This window comes from Dermacentor albipictus, chromosome 7, assembly GCF_038994185.2.
Source record: "Dermacentor albipictus isolate Rhodes 1998 colony chromosome 7, USDA_Dalb.pri_finalv2, whole genome shotgun sequence".
Lineage (NCBI taxonomy): Eukaryota > Metazoa > Arthropoda > Arachnida > Ixodida > Ixodidae > Dermacentor > Dermacentor albipictus.
This window is the reverse complement of record NC_091827.1, coordinates 85,996,045-86,023,964: the sequence shown is the minus strand read 5'-3', so window position 1 is coordinate 86,023,964 and position 27,920 is coordinate 85,996,045. Positions and strand designations below refer to the sequence as shown.

The following is a 27,920-nucleotide window of genomic DNA, read 5'->3' as shown; positions in this document are numbered from 1 at the left end:
TGTCATTAATAACCCTCCATAAGTAAGCTGTCACAAGGACTGTATTCTTTCCCGCGATTGTTCCTGATGTGGCGTCATCTGGTATATAGAAATGAAGGCACTTTCACGGCACCGGTGGCGTCATACGTCAGCACAGACGGCTGGTCTCAATAATGAAGGCAAACATTGCTAACACATTGCCCTCAAAGAGAGTTGAGACTAAGCGAAAGGTGATTTTACCCATTATGTTTTGTTATCGCGACGAAGAGCAAGTAATAAGGGCGAATTTCGACGTAAAAGGCGACGTGAGAAAGCAAGGAAACTCTACTACTATAGACATGACAGCGGCTGCGTGCGCGCAACTGGGTAAACTTAAGTTTAAGGTGGAGTATGGTACGTCTCTGCCATTTTTGAACAACAAACACTATGCAAATATGCCAAGTGGACAACTTACGCAGGGCGTGCAGAACATGAGCTGCATAATTTAAAGAGCACCGCAGGGTCTAGGCGAAACGACGGAAGTGGTCGCACGTCAGATCAACACTTCTGGGCCCGCGCGGTAGCTTTGAGGCAAAGACATTGCTCGAGATCGCAGGCTTGGTCCCGACCGCGGAAGCCGCATTTCGGCGAGGGTGAAATAAAAAACGCTCGTGCACTTAGATTTGGGGACACGTTAAAGAACACCACGGTTTCACAATTAACCCCGGAGTCCACCACAACGGCATGCCTCATAATTCGAATCTGGTTTCGGCACGTACAGCCCCATAATTTAATTAAAGGTTAATACTCCCGCCATGATGCAATGTGCCATGTGAGGCAATGACAATGCCCAACCCTCTTAGAAGTTATGAAACATGGCGCACAACAACGCTTCAAGCAAACACCTCTACCTGTGTGTTCTGTGTGCATATGCAGACAGACAACATCGGTGCACGCAAGGTAACGTTTAAAGGAACACTGAAGCGAAGCAATAAATCAGTTTAGACTAATAAATCATTGTCCGAGAACCCTGGAGGCAGTCATACTAAAATAATAGTTTGCTTATTAGATGAGAAAATGAAGGTCGAAGTATCAGTATTTGAATTTCGCGCCGAGTCCTAGCCTCCGGTACGTCAGTGTGACGTCAGGGATTCGAAAGTATGTTTTCGCATTTGGCCCGCGTTGGATGAGTAAAGGTTCCTGAAACTTCCCATGTTTAATATTTGGTTCCTTCAGAACACAATGTGCTCAATTTTTGCAGCTATATAATTGAGTAGGGCCTAGAAGACGTAACCAAAGTCCATGACGTCATAGCGACCAGGTGCGGGAACTTCAAAGAGACGTCGCCACCCGTCTTTCGTTCTTGCGCTTTTTTTGTTTTTTGGCTTACCAAGCGTCTTATCGTGGTAAGAGTGGTGTTTTCGGTGTTGTAGAAAGGTAATTTACTGATGCAGAAGAAATAATTTTTCTCTTTAGTGTCCCTTTAACGTCAACTCACCACTCTCGTGTCGGACTAAACGCTGAGGCAATTAAACCTTCACCGTGAACGTCACCGCTTATTATCATCAATCAAAGAACGGCACAGAAAGCTTCGCCTACATCGATTCCCGCAGTGGGTGGGATCGGTACACTTTTTTTTTATTTGTATCACACACCTTTCAACCCCATCTCACTTTTCCCGATGCAGACGTGGTTGCCACGGACGACGAGAAGACGGCGTTCTCCGGCATCGACGCAGCCTTCCTGGTCGCTTCGGTGCCCATCAAGGATAGCATGGTGCGCAGGCATCTGCTGGTCGCCAACACCAAGATGTACAAAAGCCAAGGGCGCGCCCTCGACCAGTACGCCAAGAAGTCCGTTAAGGTGGGCAGCCTTTCTGGTATAGCATGTGCTTTTTATGCGCGTGTGCAGTTTATGACCACCATCACCTGAGTCGTGAGGGTAGTAGTAGTATAAAACTTTTATTTAAAAAAAGAAAAAAAATCACATTCAGGTCCAGTGGGTGGGTCCCTCAGTCCAGGGCCCCACTGGCGATCGCGGCACGCCGGGCTTGGTCGAGAAGGGCCAATTGGTCCTCCCGCACCGTGCTGGCTAGCCACACCTCCCACTGCCTACTGTTGGAGTTTTGCCCCATAAGGGGTGATTGGATTTCTTGTGGCCGACTCTGGCACGACCATGTGATATGGTCAAGAGATGGCCGCCCTCCGCACCAAGGGCAAGTGTTGGGATACCGGGTGGGGTGTATGTGGTGTAGTAGGAGTAGGTGTGGGTATGTACGGGTTTGTAGTCGGCGCCAGTCCCGCATTTGCGCTGAGTCCAAGGATGTGTCTGGAAAGCTATATTGTTGCCTTCCTCGTCTCTGTGCCTCTAAGATATCTTTTGCTGTGATCGGGGATTCTACGAGAGTGCGTTCCGTCGCTCGGATGCTATATTCTCGAGCGAGGCGGTCCGCCCTCTCGTTACCCGTCACTCCGGCGTGCGCCGGACACCACGTAATAGCGTGGTGTTCCGTGAGATTTCTTCCTAGGATTTTGATGGTGAGTTTGGGCAGGGTGCCTGCCATGAAAAGGCGACATGCCGACTGCGAGTCGGTTAGTATTACCGCAGAACGTGCTCTATTTTCAGCGTCACGTATAGCCAGAGCCACCGCAGTAGCCTCTGCTGTGGCCACCGACCCTGTTCTGACTGTTGCGGAAATAGTAGTTTGTGAGTTTGTGGCTACCACAGTGAAAGTTTTGCTATCCTGTTTGCACGCGTCCGTGTAATAAACCTCCGGATTTCTACCGAACCTGCGTTCGAGTGCCCTGGCCCGTGCAAGGCGCCGTTGTCTGTGGTATTTCTCGCTCATGTTTTTAGGGATTGGGGACACAGAGATCTAGGCTCGTATGTTCGGTGGGAGGAGTTCTGTTTGGTCGTTACAATGTGCCGGTCTGAGTGGATACCCTAATCGACAAAGAAGTGTGCGACCTTGCTTCGTGGAATTGAGCCTTTCTCGTTGTGCAATCAGTGTTGCAGCCACGAGTTCTTCAAATGTGTTGCTAATACCCATTGCATTAAAAAGGGTCGTGCTAGTGCAAAGCGGTAGACCAAGCGCCGCCTTATAAGCTGAGCGTATAAGGGCGTTTATTTTAGTTACCTCTGAGTTTGATACTTTTTGGAAAGGAAGGCCAAAGGTTACACGGCTTATGATAAATGCCTGTACGAGCCTTATCGTCTCTTCCTCCTTGAAGCCTTTTCTGTTTCTTGCTACTCTATTTATCATCCTAGACACGCTGTTAACCGTTTTCCGGAGATTTGCGATCGTGTGCCCTACTGCTCCATTTTCCTGTATCCATAGTCCGAGTATTCGAGCTTTAGATACCTCCTGTATTGTTTGACCTCCCAGAGCAAGCTTTATCGGAAGTCTATCGTCCTTTCGTGTATAAGGCGCTCTTACTCGGATTAGTTCGGACTTCTCCGGGGCGCAATTCATGCCAGCTTTTGTTACATGATCCTCAACAATGCTAATTGCCTTCTGGAGGGTTTCCTGACGTTCCCCTAAAGATCCCTTTGCGGTCCAGAGAGTTACATCGTCCGCGTAAATAGCATGTCCTAAGTTTGGGATCCCTTGTAGTTTCACCGCTAGTCCTTTCATCCCTATATTGAAGAGTAGCGGTGAAAGAATTGAACCTTGCGGCGTTCCTCTTTTGGGGGTCTGTAGAACATCTGAGCGGGTGGATCCTAGCCCTATCGTGGCGGTGCGGTTGTCTAGAAAGGATTTTATGTATTCATAAGTGCGCTGTCCGCAGTTCATGTTCGATAGTTCCGTTAAAATGCTTTCGTGCGAGATGGTATCGAAAGCTTTTTTGATATCTAATGCCACTATGAATCTGTCTGCATTTCCTCTCTCTGTGTTTAATACTTCTTCTTTCAGTAGGAGAAACACGTCCTGTACCGACATATGCTGTCTAAAGCCGAACATAGTTTCCGGGAAAAGGTTGCTGTTTTCTATGTACCTAGTGAGTCTCATCTGTATAACCTTCTCAAAGAGTTTACCCAGACATGAGGTAAGGGATATGGGTCGGAGGTTTTTTATGTCCCTAGGTTTCCCTGGTTTCGGTATTAGAATTATCTCTGCATGCTTCCATGCCTGTGGGATTTGACCTCCTTCAGTCCATACAGGTTTGTTAAAAAGATCTGTTAGCCCTGTTAAAGCATTGAGGCTAAGATTGCGAATCATGGCGTTTGTTATTTTGTCCGGTCCAGGTGCCGTATTTTTCTTGAAAGTTTGCGCTGCCGCAAAAACCTCTGCCACCGATATAGAGGCATTAATGTCAGCATGTACTAAATAAATTTATTCCGGTGATAAAACTGGGTGAAAGAAATTGTTTCTTTTCTTTTTCGACACCACGATGTGATTATGAGGCACGCCGCGGTGGGGGCACTCCCAAATGATTTAGACCCCCTAGGCTTCTTTAACGTACATATGACGTACGGTACACGGGCGTTTTTGCACTTCGCCCTCACCGAAATGCGGCCGCCGCGGCCGGGATTTCATCCTGCGACCTCGCAGTGCAACGCCACAGTCGCTAAGCCACCACGGCGAGTTAGAACTTGACGCGAGTTATGTAAACTTGAGAGAGCTCGGACGCATTGAGATAATTTGGTTTCCATATTGCGAATAAACCGCGCACAAGGCGGCCAGAATTCATTTTTTTATCAATAAACGCACACTGCACGTATTCAATAAGGTAATGTCCAGGAAACGCCACCAGGGGATACTTCACGCGGTTTCCGGTGTATGTGCCGGTACCAAACTATTTTCCTTTGACGTGAACTTGCGTCATTATGTACGGGCCACTAAGCATATATATGTGCCACTTCTCAGCGAACCTCTTCGACACCAACTTGGGTTCGCTCGGTGTGTGCCACGGGTGTCCGAATAGACAATTTGGCAACGAAAGTTGGCACCAAAAGCAGCCGACTGGGGAGAAAGAAGTGAGGTTAGCAGAAGGCGACAAGAGTGTGCATCGAGCGAAGAGGGTTTAGCTACGAAGCAGTAAAGTAGATGTCGCGGCAACATAAAACTGAAGAAGTTGTCTATACTGAAGGGAAGAATTTGACGACAGTGCGGTGTGTCGCTACATTACTTGAATTCTAATCGGCAGTCATCGTGAGACAGGTTCTGAGGGAATTCGCTCGGAGTACTTTCCAGCCGTGCAATGTAGTAAAGAGAACAAACAACCAACCTCCTGTGATTTAGCCGCACGGATACTAGTTCACGGTTAATTGCTTTATCTCGTGTTTGCGAATAGACAAACTGTCGCCATTGAAGTACAGACATTAATAAGAGTTACTCTTTTGTCGTTGTCCTGTGCACCGAAGTTAACACTAACTTCCCTCATTAAATACTGTCGCCCTCCCCCTCCCCCCCCCCCCAAATGCTAGCTCAATAGAAGTAGTTCAACAACGCCTGTCTGCTGAACGTTTACAATTCCAGTACACGAGCAATTTCAAACGCCTCTCACTATGACGCGGCTCCATGCACAGAGGCCTAGTGGCTCCTGCCTGGAAAAAGTAGGTGTGAAATGTCCACAGTACTATTTGTGGCATGTACGTGTATCGCGCAGCAAATGCTAAAATGCAATGGTGTGTAAACAGACTGGGTCAATCCAGTGTAGCACCAGGCAAAATACGTCGTCGTCAGAAAAAGCTTCTTTAGATATCAAGGCGGGTTAAGTGGTTGCTCTGGAGTTTGCATTCATAATCGCAGTGCAACATTCAAGAGACACGCCACAAAGAGAAAATAAAATAGGTGAGACACTCGTGCTGCCTTGTTTTTTATTTTCTTGTCTTTCTTTATTCAACGTGCTTTCTTGAATTTTGTGCGTATATGAATGCGAGCTTTTCCAGATACCTAATTCAGTATTCTTGCATCGCACTCAATATGTCGGTGCACAAAACGTACGGCGGTTTACTCGCGCAGATACATATAAATAGATGATTGCATAAATCATCGCAACTTCGTAGCCGGTCGCTTTCAGCTGCGGCCGTCACACAAAAAAAAACATGGCCGGAGGGGGGTGGGGGCAGTGAACGAAAATTTTTCTTGATTTTTACTACATTGCCCCGGAAAGCTGCAAAGTCTGCGTGCCCCAGACTTCAGAACGGACAACGGTTGTCATATCGCTCCCACAGTAAATATTTATTGCTACATAATTCACGGCAAGTATTCACCACTGCAAAGCAAAGCTGTCCCTCCAGTGAGAGGCGGCGAGCGATTCTGCCTTTCCCGGGCCTGCCTCCCAGAACTGCCACAAGGTGACCTTAGCAGGCGCCTCACCTTACATATTACTGACAGCAATTTTCTTCTAGCTTTTATGCTTTAATGAGTTGGTGGTGGTGGCCATTTATTGGCATCCCCTTTGGATTCGGGTGGTGACAAATATTTATGTACCAGGCCTACTTGAGCTTATCGGGTAGGCTACGCATGCTTTTCAGTTTATCAGTTCTTTTTGTCTCTTAAGATATATCTACCTTGTACCATTACCCGTGCCTGTAACGGACCTAGTCGACAGCGCCGACGGCTCCTGTCATCGAAGCCGTACACGTAACGGCGCTGTTTGTCTCTCGCGGTGACGTGCTTTTATTGACAGTGTCCGTGTAAGGAGCGTCGTGCAAGAACGTCTGCTTTGTGGTTCGTGACGACGACGCCAATTTTTCAGAGCGTACGTGCGTGCAGAGACGCCGCATCTGGCCAGAGCCTCTCGCTCGCTCGCAGACAACCGTCCCACGTGACCCGCTTCCGAACTGTTGCATGCCGCAAGTCGGACGCGCGTCGTGCGAAGGATTACACAGAAGATTGCACCGTGTGTAGCCGTATATAGTCTGAACGCGCCGACGTTACTGGGAAGTGATGCGGGGTGCAGCAGTCTCTGCAGCGTACACCAAAGAGATTATGGCAACGCGGCAGCCACAGGTCATTCGTTTCCCCACGCGGGCAACCGACAACAGTTGGACAACTTCGCTTTCAATGGCGGTCGGAATAATTGGACACCGAGGAAACGCGGCCGAATTCGCCATCTCCATTTTGCGGCTGCCAGTGCACACGTTTTCAACTTCGTCGCTCCTGGCAGTGCTATCAATTCCCGACTCCCTGCTCTGCAAGAGCCGAACTGAACCCGGCTCAGCGATTTCGACTCGCGCGATATCGTTGGCCTCACCTAACAATGGCGACGACCACGATTCTGACGCCGACGACAAACGCGCTCCTCAACGTCACTGCTTTTGGAGCCCGCGATATGACCTGTCCGGTGAACTTCGACCGCCGCGGTGTGGTTTTCGTTTCTTCTGGTACTCGGCGCGGGCGTTTTTGGGAGGATGTTAAAATTTATCATAAATAACGATGCTATCATTATTTATTACCGCTTCCATCCCCTCATTAAAGCAGAAATGTTAAAAACAAGGATTTCGCTTCCAGATGTCCTATAAAGCAGTAAGAGCCGCACTGGTCATTTGGCTCGTTGCTTTCAAAGCGTACAAGCAGAGAAACGCCCAACAATGAGCGAGAGGGCAAAGTAACATTTGTCCTGTCTAGTCCCACTCTTTAACGAGGCGTTGGTTTCCCACCACTGGATCCTGCCGTTGTTTTTACCGCGGTAGCAATTTTGTGTCTTGTTCGCTGTATCACTGGGCGCGTCTTTTAAGAGCCACGTTCAGAATTATTCGTACGCGCTACGTACCTTCTAATTCGTCCTTGATTTTTCGTTAATCAATTTATGCGAATTACTTCTATGCGCGTGACGGCGGTGAATCTGGTTAACGAATTTTTTTTCCTCTCCGCATGTGACCCGCAGGTACTTGTGGTGTGCAACCCGGCCAACACGATTGCTCTGGTCTGCTCCAAGTACGCGCCCTCTATCCCCAAGGAGAACTTCTCGGCCTTGACGCGCCTCGACCACAACAGGGCCAAGATGCAGGCATGCAGTGTCGCATTTGCTCTTGTGTTTAGTGCTGCCATTTTATTGCTGCTTTACGAAATCGCATCGACATGTTCTTGCACGGGCAAGTGCCTGATGTGCGTTCCATAATGGCGGGTGTGCTTACCACATATGTTCGATACATGTCCAATACGTATCTATTACATATCTTATTAGAGTATACGTTACACGTGCAATGCATGTCTTCATTGCGGTGAGATCCTTTAGCATTCGAAAATAAAATGGTAGTGGCTTAGCTCGGCTACGCCAGGATATACGTAGCAAAAGCTAAGGCATAGCATAGTTATAGCCTTGGTTAAACTTGATTGCAACTCCAGGTTAGTCTGGTTGTCTAGCTATGTTGCGGCGTTTAGCCAGTCGTTCGGTGCGCTGTTCGTCTGTTTCCTGGGCGATTCGTTTCCTCTTCATCTCGTTCCGATGTCGACTCTAGGCCTCCTCCTGCTTATCAGAATTGTCGCCGCCCATACTGCCACCTCAACTGTGGTTGCGGCGCACGCGAGCTCTCCTTTTCCATCATCCCACACGTTATCAAACATGCGACGCAGCTGGCGAAGCGAGTGGAGGCGAGCGCAACGACCAGGAATGCGGTGTGACGGCATACCAAACGGCTGCGGCAGAAGGGCGCGGCGCTGCGCAGCGGCGGAACACCTGTGGCTCGGGGCTACTAGAGGCGCATGCGCAGTTCTGACTAAGGAGCGAGAGAGAGAGAAATATTTGCGGCGAGGCGCGCGTTGTGACGTCATGTGCCTCCTCGGAGCACCGCCACGGCAAAATCGCAAGTTCGCGGCCAGTAAAGCTTTCGCTTTAAAAACAATACCGCGAAACGGATGCCCCAGTAGAGCACATGAAATTACAGTGAAGTGGGCGGCGCAGAATCGCCAGGACACCCAAAGGGCAGCGGGGGCACCCAAAACTGGAGCCAGGGCGGTCCGTGGGTTCATGCTGCCCATGCCCTCGTACCACTCCGGGTTCGAGGTTCGGCGTTCCTGTTGTCCCCTTGGTGTCCTGGAGGTGCTGCCAATGTACTTTAAATAATTGCACGTTGTTTACACTTAGTACATGCGAAAATTCTCACTTCCCTTCACCGCAATACATTAACTAGGCTTCACCGCGCTACACAGAAGCGCTGCTTACTAAATCGAAGCTTACTAAAGCACATCCGCCATTATGAAATGCATACAAGACCTTTACCCCCATATGTTAGGTCTTATCGCTGCCTTTGCGGTTCTCTTCACGTCAGGAATTTGGTTATACACTTGCAGTGTCTAAAATTCTAAAGCGCTGTCTATGAAGCGCGTTAGCGCAAGAATTTTGCCTAATTCCTCTGTTTTTAGAGTAGATTAAAAATATATATTCAAATGTCGCGTCACCATGCTACCAAAAGACGAGCTTCACTGCCAACACAGACAATCTCTCCCTTTGTCTGCATTAGCGTCCCCGAGCGGCGTTTCTTCTCTGCCTTCTGCCATACCGGAGCCGAAGAACCGCGTCACGTTTATTTACATCACGAGCCCTGTCTAATGTTTTCTCTCTTCTCCTTTGTGCTGCACAAGGCATTTCCGGTGGCGTTTTGCTTGCAGGAAGCGGACATCGGCAGGAAGGACGCGTGGGCTATCGTTTGACACTCGAGCTCTTTTCTAGCTGTGCCGCGGTTAGACAGTTCGTAGACGAGATCTACGCGTCGCGCTTGCCTGTTTTCAGTGCCTAAACCCTGCGAGGGCATCTTCCGAGTAATGCAACCCTGCCTCTTCGACGCTACCGCAGATTGCGCAGAAGCTGAACGTGACGGCTGGGGACGTGCGCAACGTGATCATCTGGGGCAACCACTCCTCCACCCAGTTCCCGGACGCTAGCCACGCGTCGGTCACCTTAAACGGTCAGCGCGTCAAGGTCACCGATGCCATAAAAGACGAAGCCTATTTCCGGGGCGAATTCCTCACCGTACGTCGCTCTCTTTTTCAACAGACGAGTACTCGCACCAGATTTTCAACTGCTTATTCCTTTGAGTTTTACTTTTCTATTTTCATTGGTAAATGAATGTCATCATTATCACCATCATCAGCCTATTTTTATGTCCACTGCAGGACAAACGCCTCTAACAGCGGTATCAAATCGCTTCTGTCTTGCGCTAGCTGATTCCAACCTGCGCGCCTGCAAATTTCCTAATTTCATCACCCACCTAATTTTCTGCCGTCCTCGACGGCACGCTTTCCCTTCCGTGGAAACCATTCTGTAACTCTAATGGTCCAGCGGTTAGTGGGCCTACGCATCAGACGGCCTGCCCAGCTCCATTTTTTTCTCATGATATCAACTAGAATATCGGCTATCGCCGTTTGCTCTCTGATCCACACCGCTCTCTTCCCGTCTCTTAAAGTTACGCTTAACACTTTTTGTTCCATCGCTCTTTGCGGGGTCCTTAAAGGCACACTAAAGCGAAACAATAAATCAGTTTAGACTAATAAAGCAATGTTTGAGATCTCTGCAGGCAGTTATTTCAAAATAATAGTTTGATTATTAAATGAGAAAATGAAGGTCGAAATATCAGTATCTAAATTTCGCGCCGAAACCCCCACGCCAGTACGTCGCTGTGGCGTCAGGGATTCCAAAGTATGTTTTCGAATTTGGGTCGCGTTGGCTGAGTATAGGTTCGCGAAACTTGCCATGTTTAATATTTGGTTCCTTTAGAAAACAATGTAGTCAATCTGTACCGCTACATACTTAAGTAGGGCCTAGAATATGCTATCAAAATCCATGACGTCACAGCGACCAGGTGTGGAAGCTTCAAGGAGGCGTCGCCACACTTCTTTCGTTTTTGCGCTTTTTCTGGCTTACCAAGGGTCTTATCGTGGTAAAAGTGGTGTTTTTGGTGTCGTAGCAAGGTAATTTAATGATGCAGAAGAAATCATTTTTCTCTTTAGTGTCGCTTTAACTTGCTCTCGAGCTTCTCTGTAGATCTCCAAGTTTCTTCCCCATATGTTAGCACCGGTAGCATGCAATGACTGTACATTTTTCTTTTCAACGACAGTGTTACCCACCCACTCAGGATTTGGTAATGTCTGCCGTATGCACTGCGACACATTTTAATTCTGTAAATTTCCTTCTGAATATCGGGGTGCAAAATCGACCTAAATAACCATACTCCTGCACGGACTCCAGAGGCTGACTGGCGATCACGAATTCTTGTTCTCTTGCCTAGCAAGAGATCAAGGGAATGTGTGGACATCTATATCCTAGAAATAATGCTGCCAAGCCTCAGGGCACCATAAAATAATTTACAATAATAGCTTTCCGGCGAACCGTTCCCGCTTTTGATGCCCGGGAGATGTATATCGGCCGTGTCCGCTTTGACGGCTGGATACACATTATGATCCATCGTCTTGGGGTTTATATCTCTTCAAGTTTAAGGGGTAAAAATCGGGTGAAATATTAAAGAGGGAAACCGGAGGTAAATATGGGGTTTTCTTGTATGAGTGCCCAGAGTTCAGGATCTTTCTGGTAACTTAAAAACGATTAACACGAGCAATGATCTCCCCTTGAACACAAACGTTCTGTTTAAACAAGTGAAATCACTCACAGGAACGCGTAATGGCAAACAGCGCTGCTCGCAAATCATGTGACGAACTCATCTCTACAATACAAATTGTCGTTGACACGCCTCATAAAGAAATAAATAAAAAAGAAACCACATTAACAAAAACAACGAATAAAGAAAGGTTGGGTGATCCTTTCTTCACGTGGTTCTCTGCACTTTTCACAAAGAGTACACAAAAATTAAACGACGATTGCGATACTCCCTAATGCGAAATTTGAGCACAGCTATATACGCGTTCTCATTTCGCGCTATATTCACTGGCGCAGACAATCTGTCTCGTGCGGCACATTACAAACGGAGCGAGGTGTGGTGCGACTGCCTCCTAAGGTGGAAATCGCGAGAGGCAGCGCGTGGGTGTCGCTTGGGCGCGATTCACAGCAGCCGCCGCAGCCAGTGGTGTGATCTTGTACGCGTTCAAAAACAGAACGGAGGCGGTCCGTTCCACCGAGCCGCACACGATTGGTCAATTTGAACCCTGACGAACGCCATGACGTCAATTGTGACGTGAGCCGTGACGTCTTGCTGCCGTCAATCATTCCGTGTGGTCTGCTATCGGACGAATGCAACGGAACGGATGCCGAGTCCGTCCGATTCGATAGAACGGATTACAACGGCTACCAGACGGCTTGGATTGGGTTAAAACGTAAGCGGTTGGCACAGTTAGCATCTTTCGTATCCGGTTCAATGCAATTCGGCACTCCCAACAGTTGGAGAAAATGGCGTTTGCTTTCTCTGCCGTGCCTTTTCGTGCGGCTGCTGCAGTCGCGCAGACGGCGACCCGAGGTTGATGATGCATTTGAAGAGTTGACGGAAGAAGAGTTCTGTCAGTATTTTCGTCTGTCCAAACGAACAGTGCGTAGCTTGTGCGATGAGCTTGACCCTATCATTGGATGCCAGCGAGCCAGTGGTCTTTCCACAGAAGTGGTCTTTCCACAGCATTGTCTCTTTGCTTCCTGTCGTTCTCGCGAACAATGAGGACCGCCTATTTCGTGATGTAAAGAACGGACCACCTGCGTTCGATTTGGTAACGCGTCGAAGATCGCGCCACAGACTTCCGCTCATGCAGCGCTTTGTTTCCATATATGGTATCGGAGGAGGCGCTCGCCGCATGCCTTATCGATGGCATCATCGTTGAACAGACGACGCGCGCTACTCTGGCGCCATCTCGTAGCGGTCGTCGCCGCAGAGCCCGTCTTGCGCGGCACAACGCTTTTGTTCTCGCGATTTCACCATACCCTCCTCCTCCGCTTTCCGCCTCATGGTTCCGCTACACCATCCTCCTCCTCTTTCCTCCTCGCGCTCTCCGCTATCACCGTCTTTCATGCCCCCTCCCCCTGCGCTCCGCGTTCACTCTCATTCTTCGCCGTGCTCGTTCGCTCAGCCGCCGACGCTCAGCGCAGGAACGGGCGCATAAGAGCTGTACTCTAAAGGAAGTGCACACAGGCATGCTTCACAGGAGGTGCGATGCTTTTCCTTATCTTACGAGACCTTGACGTACATTATCATGTGCATTGGAAGCATGTTTGCGTCCATCTTATGCATATATGTGTCTCTTCCATGTCTCGTTGCCCTGTTTTATTGGTCTCCAGTATACGCTCTTGCAACAAAGTTTGTGGCTTAGAACGACAGAAAGATGAGCTGGTTGGTAAGGATTCATTACGCAAAATAGAAGTGAGGCGTGCAGACAGGACACAAGAGCAGAGAAGTGGACAACACGAACGCCGGGGTTCGTGTTGTCCACTTCTCTACTCTTGCGTCCTGTCTGCACGCCTCACTTCTATTCTGCATAATGAAAATTTGTGGGATACCAAGTAATCGAATCAGCCACCCTTCCTTATTGAGCACCCTCTCAACTTTTCCAATGCAGGGCAACGTCAGCGCTTCTTCTATTCACTTGGTAGCGCATCACAGCTGTTTACATGTATGTGACGTGCGGGAAATGCGATGCAATGGGCCATTCTCGTATTCACGTAAACACTGCTAGTTAAAAAAAACATTTCATTCAATCAAGGCCGATAGGCGCTCAATATATTATATCTTTATATGTGCCAGTTCTCGCTCTTAAACGATAAGGAGGCATATACTATGACATATATTAATGTTATTATTGATATGATATAGAGGGCGTTTCAGCGAACACTTTCAAATTTTTTTAATTGCCTGTGGAAGATGACATAATTCCAGCCCATGAGCTGGTATACTCGAATAGGCGGACATTACGTGGGAAAAAAACTGAAATACATAATTCACTACTTATCATAAATTTGTTTTTACTATTCCCACCTAATAAGATAATTAAAGTTCTCTAATTACGTCTTCTTACCTAGAGTTACCTGCCGTGTAAAGCGAAAAAAATTCAAAAGGCCGAAAGTCTCTTGCTTTTCTTGAAGTGAGTGGGTTAAAATTATTTAAAAATGCTATATTGACACGTGTACTTGTCTTTATCGGGCGACAAGTTTTGTCGCCTAACAAATGTTATCGCACAGCGTGGGATGCGCCTGCATGTATCCTAAGTTTCTGGAAAGTTATCGATGCTTCTATCCGCTGTCTGTTGTCGCCGAACGTTGTGTTATCTGATTTCATCGCTTGACACGAATGGTGTAGAACATTTTAGAAGGCATGCGGGTCCCAACGTTTAATCTGGAACATTCGATGATTGCTGTATAAAAGCCGACGCGCTTGACCCGCTGATCAGATTTTTCGACGATCGCCGACTGTGTTCGCCGCTTTCGTTGTGCTATAAGTGTAGCCTGTTTTGTGGGCACAGGTTCGCCCAATAAAAGCTAGTTTTGTATTCCACCGTACTGCTTCTTTCTTCGCCGTCACTACCACGTGACGTCTGGTGGAGGTGCTTTACGTCCATGTACCGGACGCCCCCGACAAGCCGTAATACAAGCCCGGACCGCAAAGACAACACCAGCGCCGTCCCGGAACATCGAGCAAGCCGCCGTCTTCAACAGCTGCCCCCGGAGCACGGACTTCTACCTGAGAAGACCAAGAAGATTGTGGCCAAGGAAACCCCAATGGCAGCCCCAGCGTCCCCCATCGTGCTGCAGCAGCCCAGGGAGCCTCCAACGTTCCGCGGATCAACATTCGAGGACCCGGAAACCTGGCTCGAAACGTATGAGAGGGTCGCTAAGTTTAACAGTTGGGACAGCGACGACAAGCTGCGGCATGTCTATTTCGCATTGGAAGACGCCGCCAGGACGTGGTTCGAGAATCGGGAAGCCACCTTAACGACGTGGGACCTTTTCCGAAGCGGCTTCTTGCACACGTTTACAAGCGTCGTGCGAAAAGAGCGAGCCCAAGCTCTACTAGAAACCAGAGTGCAGCTGCCAAACGAGACGATCGCAATCTTCACGGAGGAGATGGCCCGTCTTTTCCGGCACGCCGACCCGGAAATGTCGGAGGAGAAAAAAGTTCGCTTCCTGATGCGCGGCGTCAAGCAAGACCTTTTCGCCGGACTTATTCGTAACCCACCGAAGACTGTGGCTGAGTTTTCTGCAGAGGCATCGACGATCGAGAAAACTCTGGAGATGCGCACCCGGCAATATAACCGCCAGGGGCACACGCCGCAGTATGCCATCCAAGGACTAGGTTCGGACGACCTTCAAGAGACCATCAGGGCCATTGTGCGCGAAGAACTGCGCAAGGTCCTGCCTTCGTCGCAGCCTCAAGTGGCCTCTATCGCCGACATCGTGAAGGAAGAGGTGCACCGATCCCTTGGAGTTCCTGAGGTGCAACCAGAACCACCGCAGCCGGAAGCAATGACCTACGCCGCCGCCGTAGCCCGCCGTCAAGGCCCCCCTGCGCGACCGCGCCAAGGTCCTGCAACACCGCAATTCCGTCGTCCACCGCCGCCGCCGCCAGCGCGCCCACCCGTCGCCCAGCGCACCTATACGAGGAAGACGGACATTTGGCGAGCCCCCGACCACCGCCCGCTCTGCTATCACTGCGGAGAAGCCGGCCATGTGTACCGCCGATGCCCATACCGCGACATGGGACTGAGAGGGTTCGCCGTCAACGCGCCGCGTCCACAGCTTGGGGAGCGCCCACGTGACATTGCCGATTACCTAGCCGCCACTCAGTGGAACTCTCGACGACCGTCCCGTTCGCCGTCACCAGGCCGCTACCTGTCGCCGCAGCACCGTCCATACACTGGCCCAGCCCGGGGCCGCTCTGCGAGCCCATACCCGGAAAACTAAAAGCAGCAACCGATGGAGGTGCGGTTGCTGTTCGTCGAACTGACGAAGATCCTCCGCCGCCGACGAAGACGACGAAGAGACCATCTCGACGACATAACGACACGCCGCCGTCCCGACGAAGTCTGGAAGCCAAAACTACACCGACGAAAGACGACTTGACGACGCGACGTTCCAACCTCAGTTCAACACGACGCAGCCGTGATCCAACGCCAAGACCTAACTGCAATGCCAGACAAAGAACAACCGACCTCGACGTGCTTCTCGACGGCCACGCAGTCACTGCCTTAGTCGACACAGGGGCCGATTACTCCGTAATGAGTGGACACATCGCCGCCCAGTTGAAGAAAGTTAAGACCGCATGGGAAGGCCCTCAGATTCGCACCGCTGGAGGACACCTCATCACGCCGACTGGGATCTGCACGGCAAGAATAACCATTCATGACCGGACTTACCCTGCCACCTTCGTTATCCTGCAACAGTGTTCACGAGACGTCATTCTCGGTATGGACTTCCTGGACCAACACGGCGCAATCATCAACCTCAAGTCGAAGTCAGTAACGCTGTCGGAAGATAAAGCAATGCCGCCGGAGAGCCCTCGTAGTCACCACGCCTTGAGTGTGCTCGAAGATCAAGTGAGCGTCCCGCCTCGCTGCAGCATCGTTATTTCGGTCAGCACCGAAACACCCGCTGACGTAGAAGGCGTCATTGAAGGCGACCAACGTCTACTGCTAGACCATGAAATTTGCGTCGCAAGAGGGATCGCTCGACTGCATGGAGGGAAAGCTGAAGTGTTGCTGACAAACTTCAGCCAGGAGTTCAAGCACATCAACAAGGGCACGACGATCGCGTACATCGAGGAAATTCTGGAAACAAGTAATGCGTTTGTCCTCTCGGATTCCGCCGCATCTACCCCGACGACCATGGTTCCCGAACCAGACTACGACATTATTCCAAATCTCCCTATGATTAAGCAACAGCAGCTCAGAAGTCTGCTCCGACGATACAAAGGCTGCTTTTCGACGTCATCGAGGATTCGACAAACACCAGTCGCCAAGCATCGCATAATCACCGAGGAATGCGCTCGCCCACTCCGTCAGAGCCCTTACCGAGTTTCGGCGCGAGAACGTGAAGCTATAAGAGAACAAGTCGACGAAACGCTGCGCGACGACATCATCCAGCCGTCGAAAAGCCCGTGGGCATCCCCTGTTGTTCTGGTAAAGAAAAAGGACGGAACCCTACGTTTCTGCGTCGATTATCGTCGTCTGAACAAGATCACGAAGAAGGACGTATACCCCCTCCCACGGATAGACGACGCATTGGATCGGCTCTGCAACGCTAAATACTTCTCGTCCATGGACCTAAAGTCTGGCTATTGGCAAATAGAAGTCGACGAAAGAGATCGCGAAAAGACCGCCTTCATCACCCCAGACGGCCTCTACGAGTTCAAGGTTATGCCATTCGGACTGTGCTCGGCGCCTGCAACGTTCCAGCGCGTGATGGACACGGTTTTAGCAGGATTTAAGTGGCAGACCTGTCTCGTATACTTGGATGACGTCGTCGTCTTCGCCGGAAATTTCAACGTTCACCTTAGGCGGCTGACAACAGTACTAGAGGCCATCAGGTCATCAGGACTTACTCTGAAGCCGGAAAAGTGCCGCTTCGCTTACGAGGAGCTTCTATTTTTAGGCCACGTCATCAGCAAATCTGGAGTCCGCCCCGACCCGCAGAAGACAGCTGCCATAGCAAAGTTCCCACAGCCCATCGACAAGAAGGCAGTGCGTAGATTTCTTGGCATGTGTGCCTACTACAGGCGATTTGTCAAGAACTTTTCACGCATCGCTGAGCCGCTGACGCAGCTAACTAAATGCGACGTCGAGTTCAAGTGGGAAACGCCGCAGGCCGAGGCATTTCAAGAACTCAAACGACGCATGCAGTCGCCGCCCGTACTTGCGCACTTCGACGATCACGCCGATACCGAAATCCACACTGACGCCAGTAGCCTAGGCCTCGGCGCCGTCCTGGTCCAGAGAAAAGATGGACATGAACACGTGATAGCTTACGCTAGCCGGTCGTTGTCAAAAGCGGAAGGCAATTATTCTACAACCGAAAAGGAATGCCTCGCCATCGTTTGGGCTACAGCGAAATTTCGCCCTTACCTATATGGCAGGCCATTCAAAGTCGTCAGCGACCATCACGCCTTGTGTTGGCTAGCGAATTTAAAGGATCCCTCAGGACGGCTGGCACGGTGGAGCCTCAGACTACAAGAATACGACATCACCGTAACATACAAGTCCGGACGAAAACACTCAGACGCCGATTGCCTGTCCCGCGCCCCCATTGACCCGCCGCCGCAAGATGACGAGGATGACGACGCCTTCCTTGGAATAATAAGCGCGGAAGACTTCGCCGAACAACAACGAGTGGACCCGGAACTTAAAGGCCTCGTCGATTATTTGGAAGGGCACACCGACGTTGTCCCCAGGGCATTTCAGCGCGGATTATCTTCCTTCACGCTTCAAGACAGTCTACTAGTGAAGAAGAACTTCTCGCCAGTCCGCGCCAATTACCTTCTTGTTGTCCCGTCAGGACTTCGTCCAGAAGTATTGCATGCCCTACATGACGATCCGACCGCTGGACACCTCGGATTTTCTCGGACACTATCGAGGATACAAGAAAAGTATTATTGGCCGCGCCTGAACGCCGACATCGCCCGTTATGTCAGAACATGCCGAGACTGTCAGCGACGCAAGACACCGCCGACAAGGCCAGCCGGATTACTACAGCCAATCGAGCCTCCTTGCCGACCATTCCAGCAGATCGGGATGGACTTGCTGGGACCCTTTCCGACGTCAATAACCGGAAATAAGTGGATCGTCGTGGCGACGGACTACCTCACCCGCTTCGCTGAAACAAAAGCACTGCCGAAAGGTAGCGCAGCCGAAGTGGCGAAATTCTTTGTCGAAAACATCCTGCTGCGACATGGCGCCCCAGAAGTCCTCATCACCGACCGAGGAACGGCCTTTACAGCGGAGCTCACCCAAGCCATCCTGAAATACAGACAGACAAGGCACAGGAAGACAACGGCTTACCACCCGCAGACGAATGGTCTTACGGAGCGGTTAAATAAGACCCTCGCCGACATGCTAGCGATGTACGTCGACGTCGAACACAAGACCTGGGATGCCGTCCTGCCGTACGTAACATTCGCTTACAACACGGCGGTGCAAGAAACAACACAGATCACGCCGTTTAAGCTGGTTTACGGCAGGAACCCGACGACGACGCTCGACGCCATGCTGCCCCACGTCACTGACGAAGAGAATGTTGACGTCGCTAGCTATCTCCAGCGCGCCGAAGAAGCCCGACAGCTCGCCCGCCTACGGATCAAGAACCAACAGAGGACCGACAGCCGACACTACAACCTCCGACGACGCTTTGTTGAGTACCAGCCCGGCGACCGTGTTTGGGTTTGGACACCGATACGCCGACGAGGACTCAGTGAGAAACTACTCCGACGCTATTTCGGACCCTACAAGGTCATCCGACGTATTGGCGCTCTGGACTATGAGGTCGTGCCAGACGGCATTTCGCATTCACAGCGACGTCGCGCACGACCTGAAGTGGTCCACGTGGTGCGTCTTAAACCATTTTACGGACGCTAACGAACTTCCCTTATTTTGTTTTTCTTTTCTTCTTTGCTATGAGTGCTTACTTATTACTTTCGTTTGTTTGCAGCATCGGGTCGATGCTATTTAAGAGGGGGGTATTGACACGCGTACTTGTCTTTATCGGGCGACAAGTTTTGTCGCCTAACAAATGTTATCGCACAGCGTGGGATGCGCCTGCATGTATCCGAAGTATCTGGAAAGTTATCGATGCTTCTATCCGCTGTCTGTTGTCGCCGAAGGTTGTGTTATCTGATTTCATCGCTTGACACGAATGGTGTAGAACATTTTAGAAGGCATGCGGGTCCCAACGTTTAATCTGGAACATTCGATGATTGCTGTATAAAAGCCGACGCGCTTGACCCGCTGATCAGATTTTTCGACGATCGCCGACTGTGTTCGCCGCTTTCGTTGTGCTATAAGTGTAGCCTGTTTTGTGGGCACAGGTTCGCCCAATAAAAGCTAGTTTTGTATTCCACCGTACTGCTTCTTTCTTCGCCGTCACTACCACGTGACAATATAATCTTGCCATTTGTATGAGCCGAACTTTTGCATATGCCATTTTCAATTATCATGAAACATATGGGACCTATTGCAAAGAGTTTTACGGGCTTGAACTCATTTATATACTGCGTCCTCGTCTTGCTCATTGCAGATGGTGCAGGAGCGTGGAACAGAAGTTTATGAGGCACGCAAGCTCACCAGCGCCATGTCGGCAGCTAAGGCGGCGGCTGACCACGTGCATGACTGGTGGCACGGCACCCCTGAGGTTAGCTTTGTCAGGTTTAAGTTTCAGAACCGAAACAATGTTCAACTACCGTCATATCCGTATGCTCTGACGTCATAAAAAGGGCTTATTTACGGCACCTGTTTGGGTGGTTAGCCAACCGCTCTGCGCACATTTTCTCTCGATACGTTTATGCAACTTCGGTAGCGTTTATTGCAACACATGCATTTATGGCCGTCGCTGCAACTTGCGCGTGAGGCAGCCAGCCACATGTGGTACGTTGTACAGTCGCACGCGTCTTCTTTCCAGAGTAGCATGCACTAAGCGTCACGTCGGATCACACAAAAATAATGCGACATCATTACGTCATGGGCTGACTTGGCCTTAATTTCGTTTCGTAATGCTCCCGCTTAGTTCGCTCCTTCCGCCGCGTCTGTCTCTGCCTTCGGCCACTTCGATCGGTGTCCTCTGCACACAAAATTACTGTATACATATAACCTTAAATACCCGGAACAAATGAAAGTATTTGTGCAAACCTGCGAGGCAACACCAAATTCATTAGCTACCAATAGAACTGGGAGAAACGCGGTTCGTATTAGTATTTGTTGACTTAAGCATTGCGCTACAGATGTACACCCGTGAGCAAAAGTATACGGACCGCAGGGTCGCCGAAGAAACTGAATTTCTTCGTAATTACCAAACATAAACTGGAATCAACGAGCGCACTGAAAAGTTCGCAATGCCAAGTTTGGACTGCAGTCTCCAATTTCAAGTTGCGTTCACAGGCTGAGGAAAAAAAGCGGCTTTATCGCGCCATCCCTGGTCCGTATACTTTTGCTCACGGGTGTACGTTCCAACTGCTTAGCAGCCTTGACAGGTGTTCTTATTCGTACACGTGCTCGCTTGTCTCAGCTAGCATAGCCTTTGGGTGTTACCTAGATATAATGCAAACCCATGCAAGTGCGCTAGTTTCACAGTTCTTTGTGCCATAATCTCACAGTGGTGTGGTGACATTGACATCGCGCTGCCACGAGGACTTGCAACCCAATGACTTCAATCGCGTCCAGTGGATATCCTATGGACATTCACTGCCAGGACGTGCATGGATATCACAGCGATGTGTTGTAATCATCCTGCGGACGTGATGGTTTGGCCGCATTTTCCTTGCCTTGCGGACACTCATTGCATGTGCGCAAGGAACACCATGGAGACATGCTGCATACATTGTACGTGTCAGGACCTTTGATGCGACGTTTGCTATAATGAGTATTTCGTTCGCAGCACCCGCTGCGTGACAGATGCAGTGGGCAGAATGCCCACACAGCGAGATCAGATACATCGCGTGCACACATGTGCATATGCATGCACGCGCGTACTGAAGGTCCTGCGTAAGCATCACATTCATCGAGGACTTCCAACAGGCGCCGTTTGCGTATTGAAGTAATTGCTGTTTCCAGAGTAAAATGTGCCGGAAAATATGCGAAGTAAAATGTAAACATGAGCTGCAGATAGATAGCATTTGCTTGTGGTTTTGCCATATGAGAAGGCGTAATTCAATGACATTATTAAAACTGAAATAACAACACTTTCGGAGGACTACTATTCACGTGTGGGCCGAGAAATGTACAGATACAATATCGAAATTTCTGACGTCTACGGTAGTATATCCTAAGTTGGATGTCCAGCGGCTTTCCTATTTTTCTCCTAAGCGGTTCACAGATATTGCGATATGATCTGGATGTGCCACGGACAAATTTTTTTTTCACATTAAAGTAAAACTCGCCAAATAAATAAGTAAAAGACCATGGTGCCACGGCACTTAACCGTTCGTAGAACGGCATCTATTTTTCTCAATATTCTTGAAATGTTATGCGTGGTATGAGTAAACGAGTTGCTTAGAAACAGTTTACAACCAATTTTACTTCTCTGCACCAAGCCGTTTATAAAAAAAAAAAAGTGGGATGTATTTGCCCCACTGACACTAAACTATCGTTTAAAAGAGTGGGAAGTATGAGGCCCACTGGCCATCTAACGCTTCAATGCAAAATTATTTTTGACTACTTGGTGAGACTAAACTTCTGAATCTTTTTGTGTGGTATGAGGAAATGAAGGGCTTACAACTAGTTTGCAACTAATTTCCCTTCTATACGATAAGCCGTTTATTTGTAAAATATGCAGCGTGCATGTCCCACTGACACTACACGGCTGTTTCGAAATGTGGGACTCATTTGTTCCACTGAGCTTCGAGGCTTGCAACGAAAAATTATGTCTAACAACTTCCCTCGTAAAACGCACCAAAGCACGAAAAACTAATTGGCACAGCGGAGGCCATACACAAAGTTTGTGAGCATTTCTTGCACATGCGCCGAACACCAACGGCATCAGCGTCTTTTTGCACGTGCATTCACCAGGGGAGAGCTTTGCGCACTATCTATCGCCTCAAGATGCAAAATATGTGCACTTCTTACGGATCGACAGTGCACATCTAAGTGCAGGAAAGGGGAATAAAGTATCGTACATCTCGACAACCATCTTCTCGAGAACAAATGTGGCAAACTGTAAAAACAATTTTTGTAGCTCTGGCACACTTGTCACCACTTAGTATACTCACTCACAAAAATAAAACTAAATTAAATTCTGGGGTTTTGTGTACTAAAACCACTCTTTGATTATGAGACACGCTGGAGAGAGGCACTCCAGATTAATTTTGACCACCTGTGGTTACAGTACACGGGCGTTTGTACACTCCCGAAACTATTCTCGCATTAAGTATTGAAGTCTGTATATAAAAGGCACCAAACAAATTATCTTGAGTGCCCTTTTGGCGCTGAAAATCATTTTCACGTACATCACAAACGGCGACGCATCTGCCCCAGTGTCCCACAAAGGGTTAAATTTCATTATGAAATTTTCCTGCAGTTTTGAAGGGGAACGGTTAGTCTATTTCATAATAAAAGCGGTGTACAATTCCTCTCTACAGGAGGAGGCCCCAGAGTTTAAAAACTGTCATGGGGACATCGTGCCATGTTTGCATTGGTTGAGTAAATGTGCAAACGTAGGCGTCACTATCAGCTCCAACAAATCATAAAGTGCGAAGTAAAGTCATCGTGACAAACTACAAATAATAACGCATACAAAAACTATGAGCTACTGCAGAACATGGTATTCATTACTACTATGAGAAAACATATTTCAACAAATTGACATATGGTGATGACAACACATAGTTACCCGCCGTGGTTGCTCAGTGGCTATGGTGTTGGGCTGCTGAGCACGTGTTCGCGGGATCGAATCCCGGCCTCGGCGGCTGCATTTCGATGGCGGCGAGATGCGAAAACACTCGTGTACTTAAATCAAGGTGCACGTTAAAGAACCCCAGGTGGTCGAAATTTCCGGAGTCCTCCACTACGGCGTGCCTCATAATCAGAAAGTGGTTTTGGCACGTAAAACCCCATAATTTTTTTAGCACATGGTGACATGGTGATTAATGCTGATACATCGCATAACACCAAGGCGGTAGTACCAAACAAATGTTGCGACACCGTCGGGGACGCGGCAACATGAAAGGAGGAAACAAGGCTCGTAAAATTTCGTGAGCACTATGTACAGATAATTGCATCCGCGAGGGATATTCGCGTAGTCTGACGCGCACGCTTTCGCAGGGCGAGTGGGTGTCCATGGCGGTGATGAGCGACGGTTCGTACGGGTCGCCGGCGGACGTGGTGTTCAGCTACCCGGTGCAGATCGATGCCCAGCGGCGCTGGCGCATCGTGGACGGACTGTCCATGTCGGACTTTGCCCGGGAGAAGCTCGCCGTCTCTGGCAGGGACCTCGTTGACGAGCGCAGCGAGGCGCTGGCCGTCTGCAAGCTTGACTGACGATGCGGTCGAACTCTGAAGGTCGACCTCTCCGCCTCGTCCTCCTGCCTGCTCCAATTTCGACAGTGACCGATTTACCCATTCTCGAATACAGTCACCTTATGCTTTCTAGATTTGAGAATGGTGTCTTTGAGACTAATCTACTCGGCTATGTGTGGTATGCAAAAAAATAAAACAAGATACATCCGCTGTGGTGTGGCGACTCGTTAAGGTTCGATCAAATAAAATTTAAATGGACTAAGAATTCGAACGTAGTTATATGATTCAATATAACTAAACTAGAGTCCCGTCAATTCAACTTTCTTTAATTCTATTTTTCCATCAATTATAGATACCAACTGAAGGTCCCGACTGGCACCTGGCCATTTTCGTGGGCCAGAACTAGAAATTGGCTTATTCGTACACAATTGGTCAGCACACACGCAGGTTACAGTGGACTAAAAGTATTCTAGTACACTGTACGCAGGTGACTGGTCTTGGCAGCGCAATTGGGGCAACACTGAATGCGTCGAAGACACGTTATCTCCCGACCAAAGCTCCAATTTTCGGCCTGTTCTTGGCAGAGTATCAAGCGAGAACGACACTCCACAGTGAATGATTACCGTATTTACGCAATTCAAAGAGCACTTAATTAAAAATAAACAGAGTTATGAAAATTGCCTCGGAGTTGCAAACGGATACGAAACCGGAACCACTTTCGCGGCGTTGGTTATAGTGTCAGCGTCGTTGTCATCACCGGACAATTTTTCTCAAAGGTGGCGACAAACTCTAGTTGGCGACGGCGACGCGCCACTTTCGTTACGAAAGCTCATTCAGAAGAATTTACCTCGTCGCGTGTTCTGCATGTGCTGGCTTTTTGGGCATGTCGCAGGACGAACTGGTGGAGTGGTTATTCTAGGCATGGGTCACCATTGTATTAACGATGTGTGCCGAGCGGTGTCACGCGGAATGTGAAATGCAGTGCAACGCACGGAGAACGACACGGTTGTGATGCATAGCAGTAATATGTTCTTTGAGGATGGCGGCGATGTAAATTAGGTGTAAATAAATTGCCATTCCCTGAATGGAAACTCAAGCAAGTTTCATTTTTTTACAGAATCAGAGCCTTAAGCTACACATTAATTTGTTTTTAAAATCAAGCATGCGCTTGATTTGTGCTCACATTGTTTTCCACTTCGAACGCGTATAAACTGGGTGCAAGTGTGCCAATTAAGCGATGGTGTACGCGTTTGGACATTTTGTATACTTCTACTAGTTCCACTTGGCATATATTTCGATCAATTCCCACATCCTTAAAGCCCCAAGTAACGGAAGTAGTTTAATTGTACTTTCAAGTTCGGATAAGAAGAAAATGATTACGTATATAGGTGTACAGCATGCATTTAGAGGCAAAACGTTTCCATCCTTAGTACTCTGCAATGAGCTGCAGCTGCCAAGTATTATTCAAAATGTTTCTGCAACGTTCGACTTTAAGTATAAAATAGCCGTTTTGAAATGAAAGGACGGTTCTTTCGGAGTCATATGTCATCAGTGGAGGCGACCACAGGGTGACTGGTGAAGCGCGGTAATCAGTCAATAATTAACAAACATCCATTAATTAACTTTTGACCATTTCGTTTCAGTGGGATAATCATAATTGGGAAATTGAAGCGAGCTCTCCGTACAAGCCATATCGACTTCTGGATCTGGAGAAAGGCCATTACTCTCGGAATTGTGGCACGGCGAATTTCGGCTATCAGAGCGCGCGAAACCGAAACTGGGAGGCTGCAGCGAGCGCAAAGCTGCGCCTCTCGAGGTGACGTTTTGCTGCGTCACCCAGCAGGGGGCAGCCAGCGCGCTTTCCCTGCGCGCTGGCTACAAATGAAGACTGCAAGTGAAGCTGTGCAGGGTGATATGGGCTCGACTAGTTTTGAAGGGAGGGAAGCTCGCAGTAAAAGTGAGTATGAAGAACTACTGAGGAATATGGAAGAAAGTAAATGGGTTGGGAGAGTGCTGAGGTATCTGTACAGGAAAACATTGATTCACAGTGGAGGAAAAGAACTAGGAAGCTTACCAGCAAGTACGCGGCCTGTAGGGTGAGCAACGCAGCAACAAAGAACGTCAAGCGGAAAGTCAGAGAGGCTGAAATATTCTTATGGGTGGCGGCAATGGAAAAGAAACCTGCCATAAGCAACTACTTAAGAGGAAAAAACGAAATCAGGAAAGAAACCATTTATGATAACTCAAAGGGAAGCTCATTACTTTTCGAAGCGAGATCGGGATGCCTTAGAACACGCACCTATAAAGCGAAATATGCTTTCTGCGGTAAAGCTAGGAAAACTATGGAGCATGTTTTATTAGAAGGCGAAGACGTCTACCCAGCGGTCGATTTAGGCACCACTGGCCTCCTTGAAGCCCTTGGGCTCAGCGAGCAGTGGAAAAGTAAACATGTCCCCAATAGGGATTAGTAAGAGGCGATTGGAGGAAGAAAAATAGGGAAACCACAAAAAACGGAGACGTACAAAAGCACAGTTCGCAATAGGGGATCAGAAAATTTGGTTTTGGGAGTTCATAGCGTTTTTTTCTATTTTTTATTGGTTAACCTAGGTAGGACATTAAGCAGTATCATAGCAAGGGCTTGGTGCCGCAACCCAACGCCCCGTTCCAAAGGGGACGCTCATAACATCCATCCATCGATCCATGCGCCGACAGAAGATAGAGTGCCAACATAGAGGAAGGAAACTGAGGAGAGGCCCTACCCCGCCACGTACTAGGAGAAAAGTGTGAAGAAAAGGACGTAGTAAATTCTCCTCTTTTTTGTCGATTTTTTTATTTTTTTGCCGTAGCAGCCACGTCTTTCGGGCCACAATGGCGTCTTTGTTTTGGTTCTGTGCGCTCACACCTGTTGCTCCGTAGGTTTCGTACTGTGGCAAAAGCGCCGTGCGGGCAGGTTTGCGTTGGTCTCCGTGTTTTGTTGCGCTGCGTTATCTGGACCGTGCTCTACCGGATGTTGCTGTGGCCAGGTGGGACAGGGGGAACTAAAGTTTGTGAAATGAACGCTCATGCAACGCTGTACGCAATTGTACCGCGCCACGGCAATGGCAACGGACGAAGGAATATCCGCGGGAAATTTTGCCCTCTTTGGCGGAATCATGCTAACGTGCTAACGATTGTTTAGTATTGCTGCGGAGCGCGCGGGTCCGAGCAGCACGGTTGCGCGCAGCGCGGCGTGGTTTCGCGAGAATTGTAAACAAGAGAGTAGAGCTGGCCTGATAGGCGGAGCAACGCCATGAGCAACGCCAACTTCCGGCTTCACTTTCGCTTCACAAAGAGTGACGTCAGGGCCTCTCCTGAGTTTCCTTCCTCCGTGAGTGCCAACAACAATGGAGGCAGAGGACACTATTGCTTCAGTCCTCAGTCAACGTGTACAACTTCATTGCATTTCCGACCTTCCCATACGATTTGTACTCAGTTGTCTCTATATATCACCCCCTCCGCCCCCCTCAACAGCTACACAAAATCGCCGTTTATAGTCTTGTGCTTGAGCATCATCATCATCATCAGCCTGGCTACGCCCATTGCAGGGCAAACGTCTCTCCCGGCCATGTGATAATTGTGGCCAAGTTGTCCCTGCAAACTTCTTTATCTCATCCACCCACCTAACTTTCTCCCGCCCCCTGCTACGCTTCCCTTCTCTTGGAATCCAGTCCATAACCCTTAATGATCATCGGTTATCTTCCCTCCTCGTTACATGCCTTGGCCATTTCTTTTTCTTGATTTCAACTAAGATGTCATTAACTCGCGTTTTTTCCCTCACCCAGTCTGCTCTCTTCTTATCCCTTAACGTTACACCCATCATTCTTCTTTCCATAGCTCGTTGCGTCGTCCTCAATATAAGTAGAACCCTTTTTGTAAGCCTCCAGGTTTCTGCCCCGTA

The 27,920-nt window shown here is 49.0% G+C and overlaps 1 protein-coding gene across 1 annotated transcript in view; it reads left to right on the top strand.

Moving 5' to 3' along the window:
- Nucleotides 1-25,079, top strand: part of LOC135899667 (malate dehydrogenase, cytoplasmic-like) — a 32,329-nt gene extending 7,250 nt beyond the window's left edge. Inside the window, exons 4-8 of the mRNA XM_065428984.1 lie at nt 1,646-1,821; nt 7,794-7,916; nt 9,702-9,878; nt 20,055-20,168; nt 23,789-25,079. Of these exons, the coding sequence (XP_065285056.1) occupies nt 1,646-1,821; nt 7,794-7,916; nt 9,702-9,878; nt 20,055-20,168; nt 23,789-24,004 (806 nt within the window). The 3' untranslated portion in view covers nt 24,005-25,079. The remainder of the gene's footprint in view (nt 1-1,645; nt 1,822-7,793; nt 7,917-9,701; nt 9,879-20,054; nt 20,169-23,788) is intronic.
- Nucleotides 25,080-27,920: the final 2,841 nt, after the last annotated feature.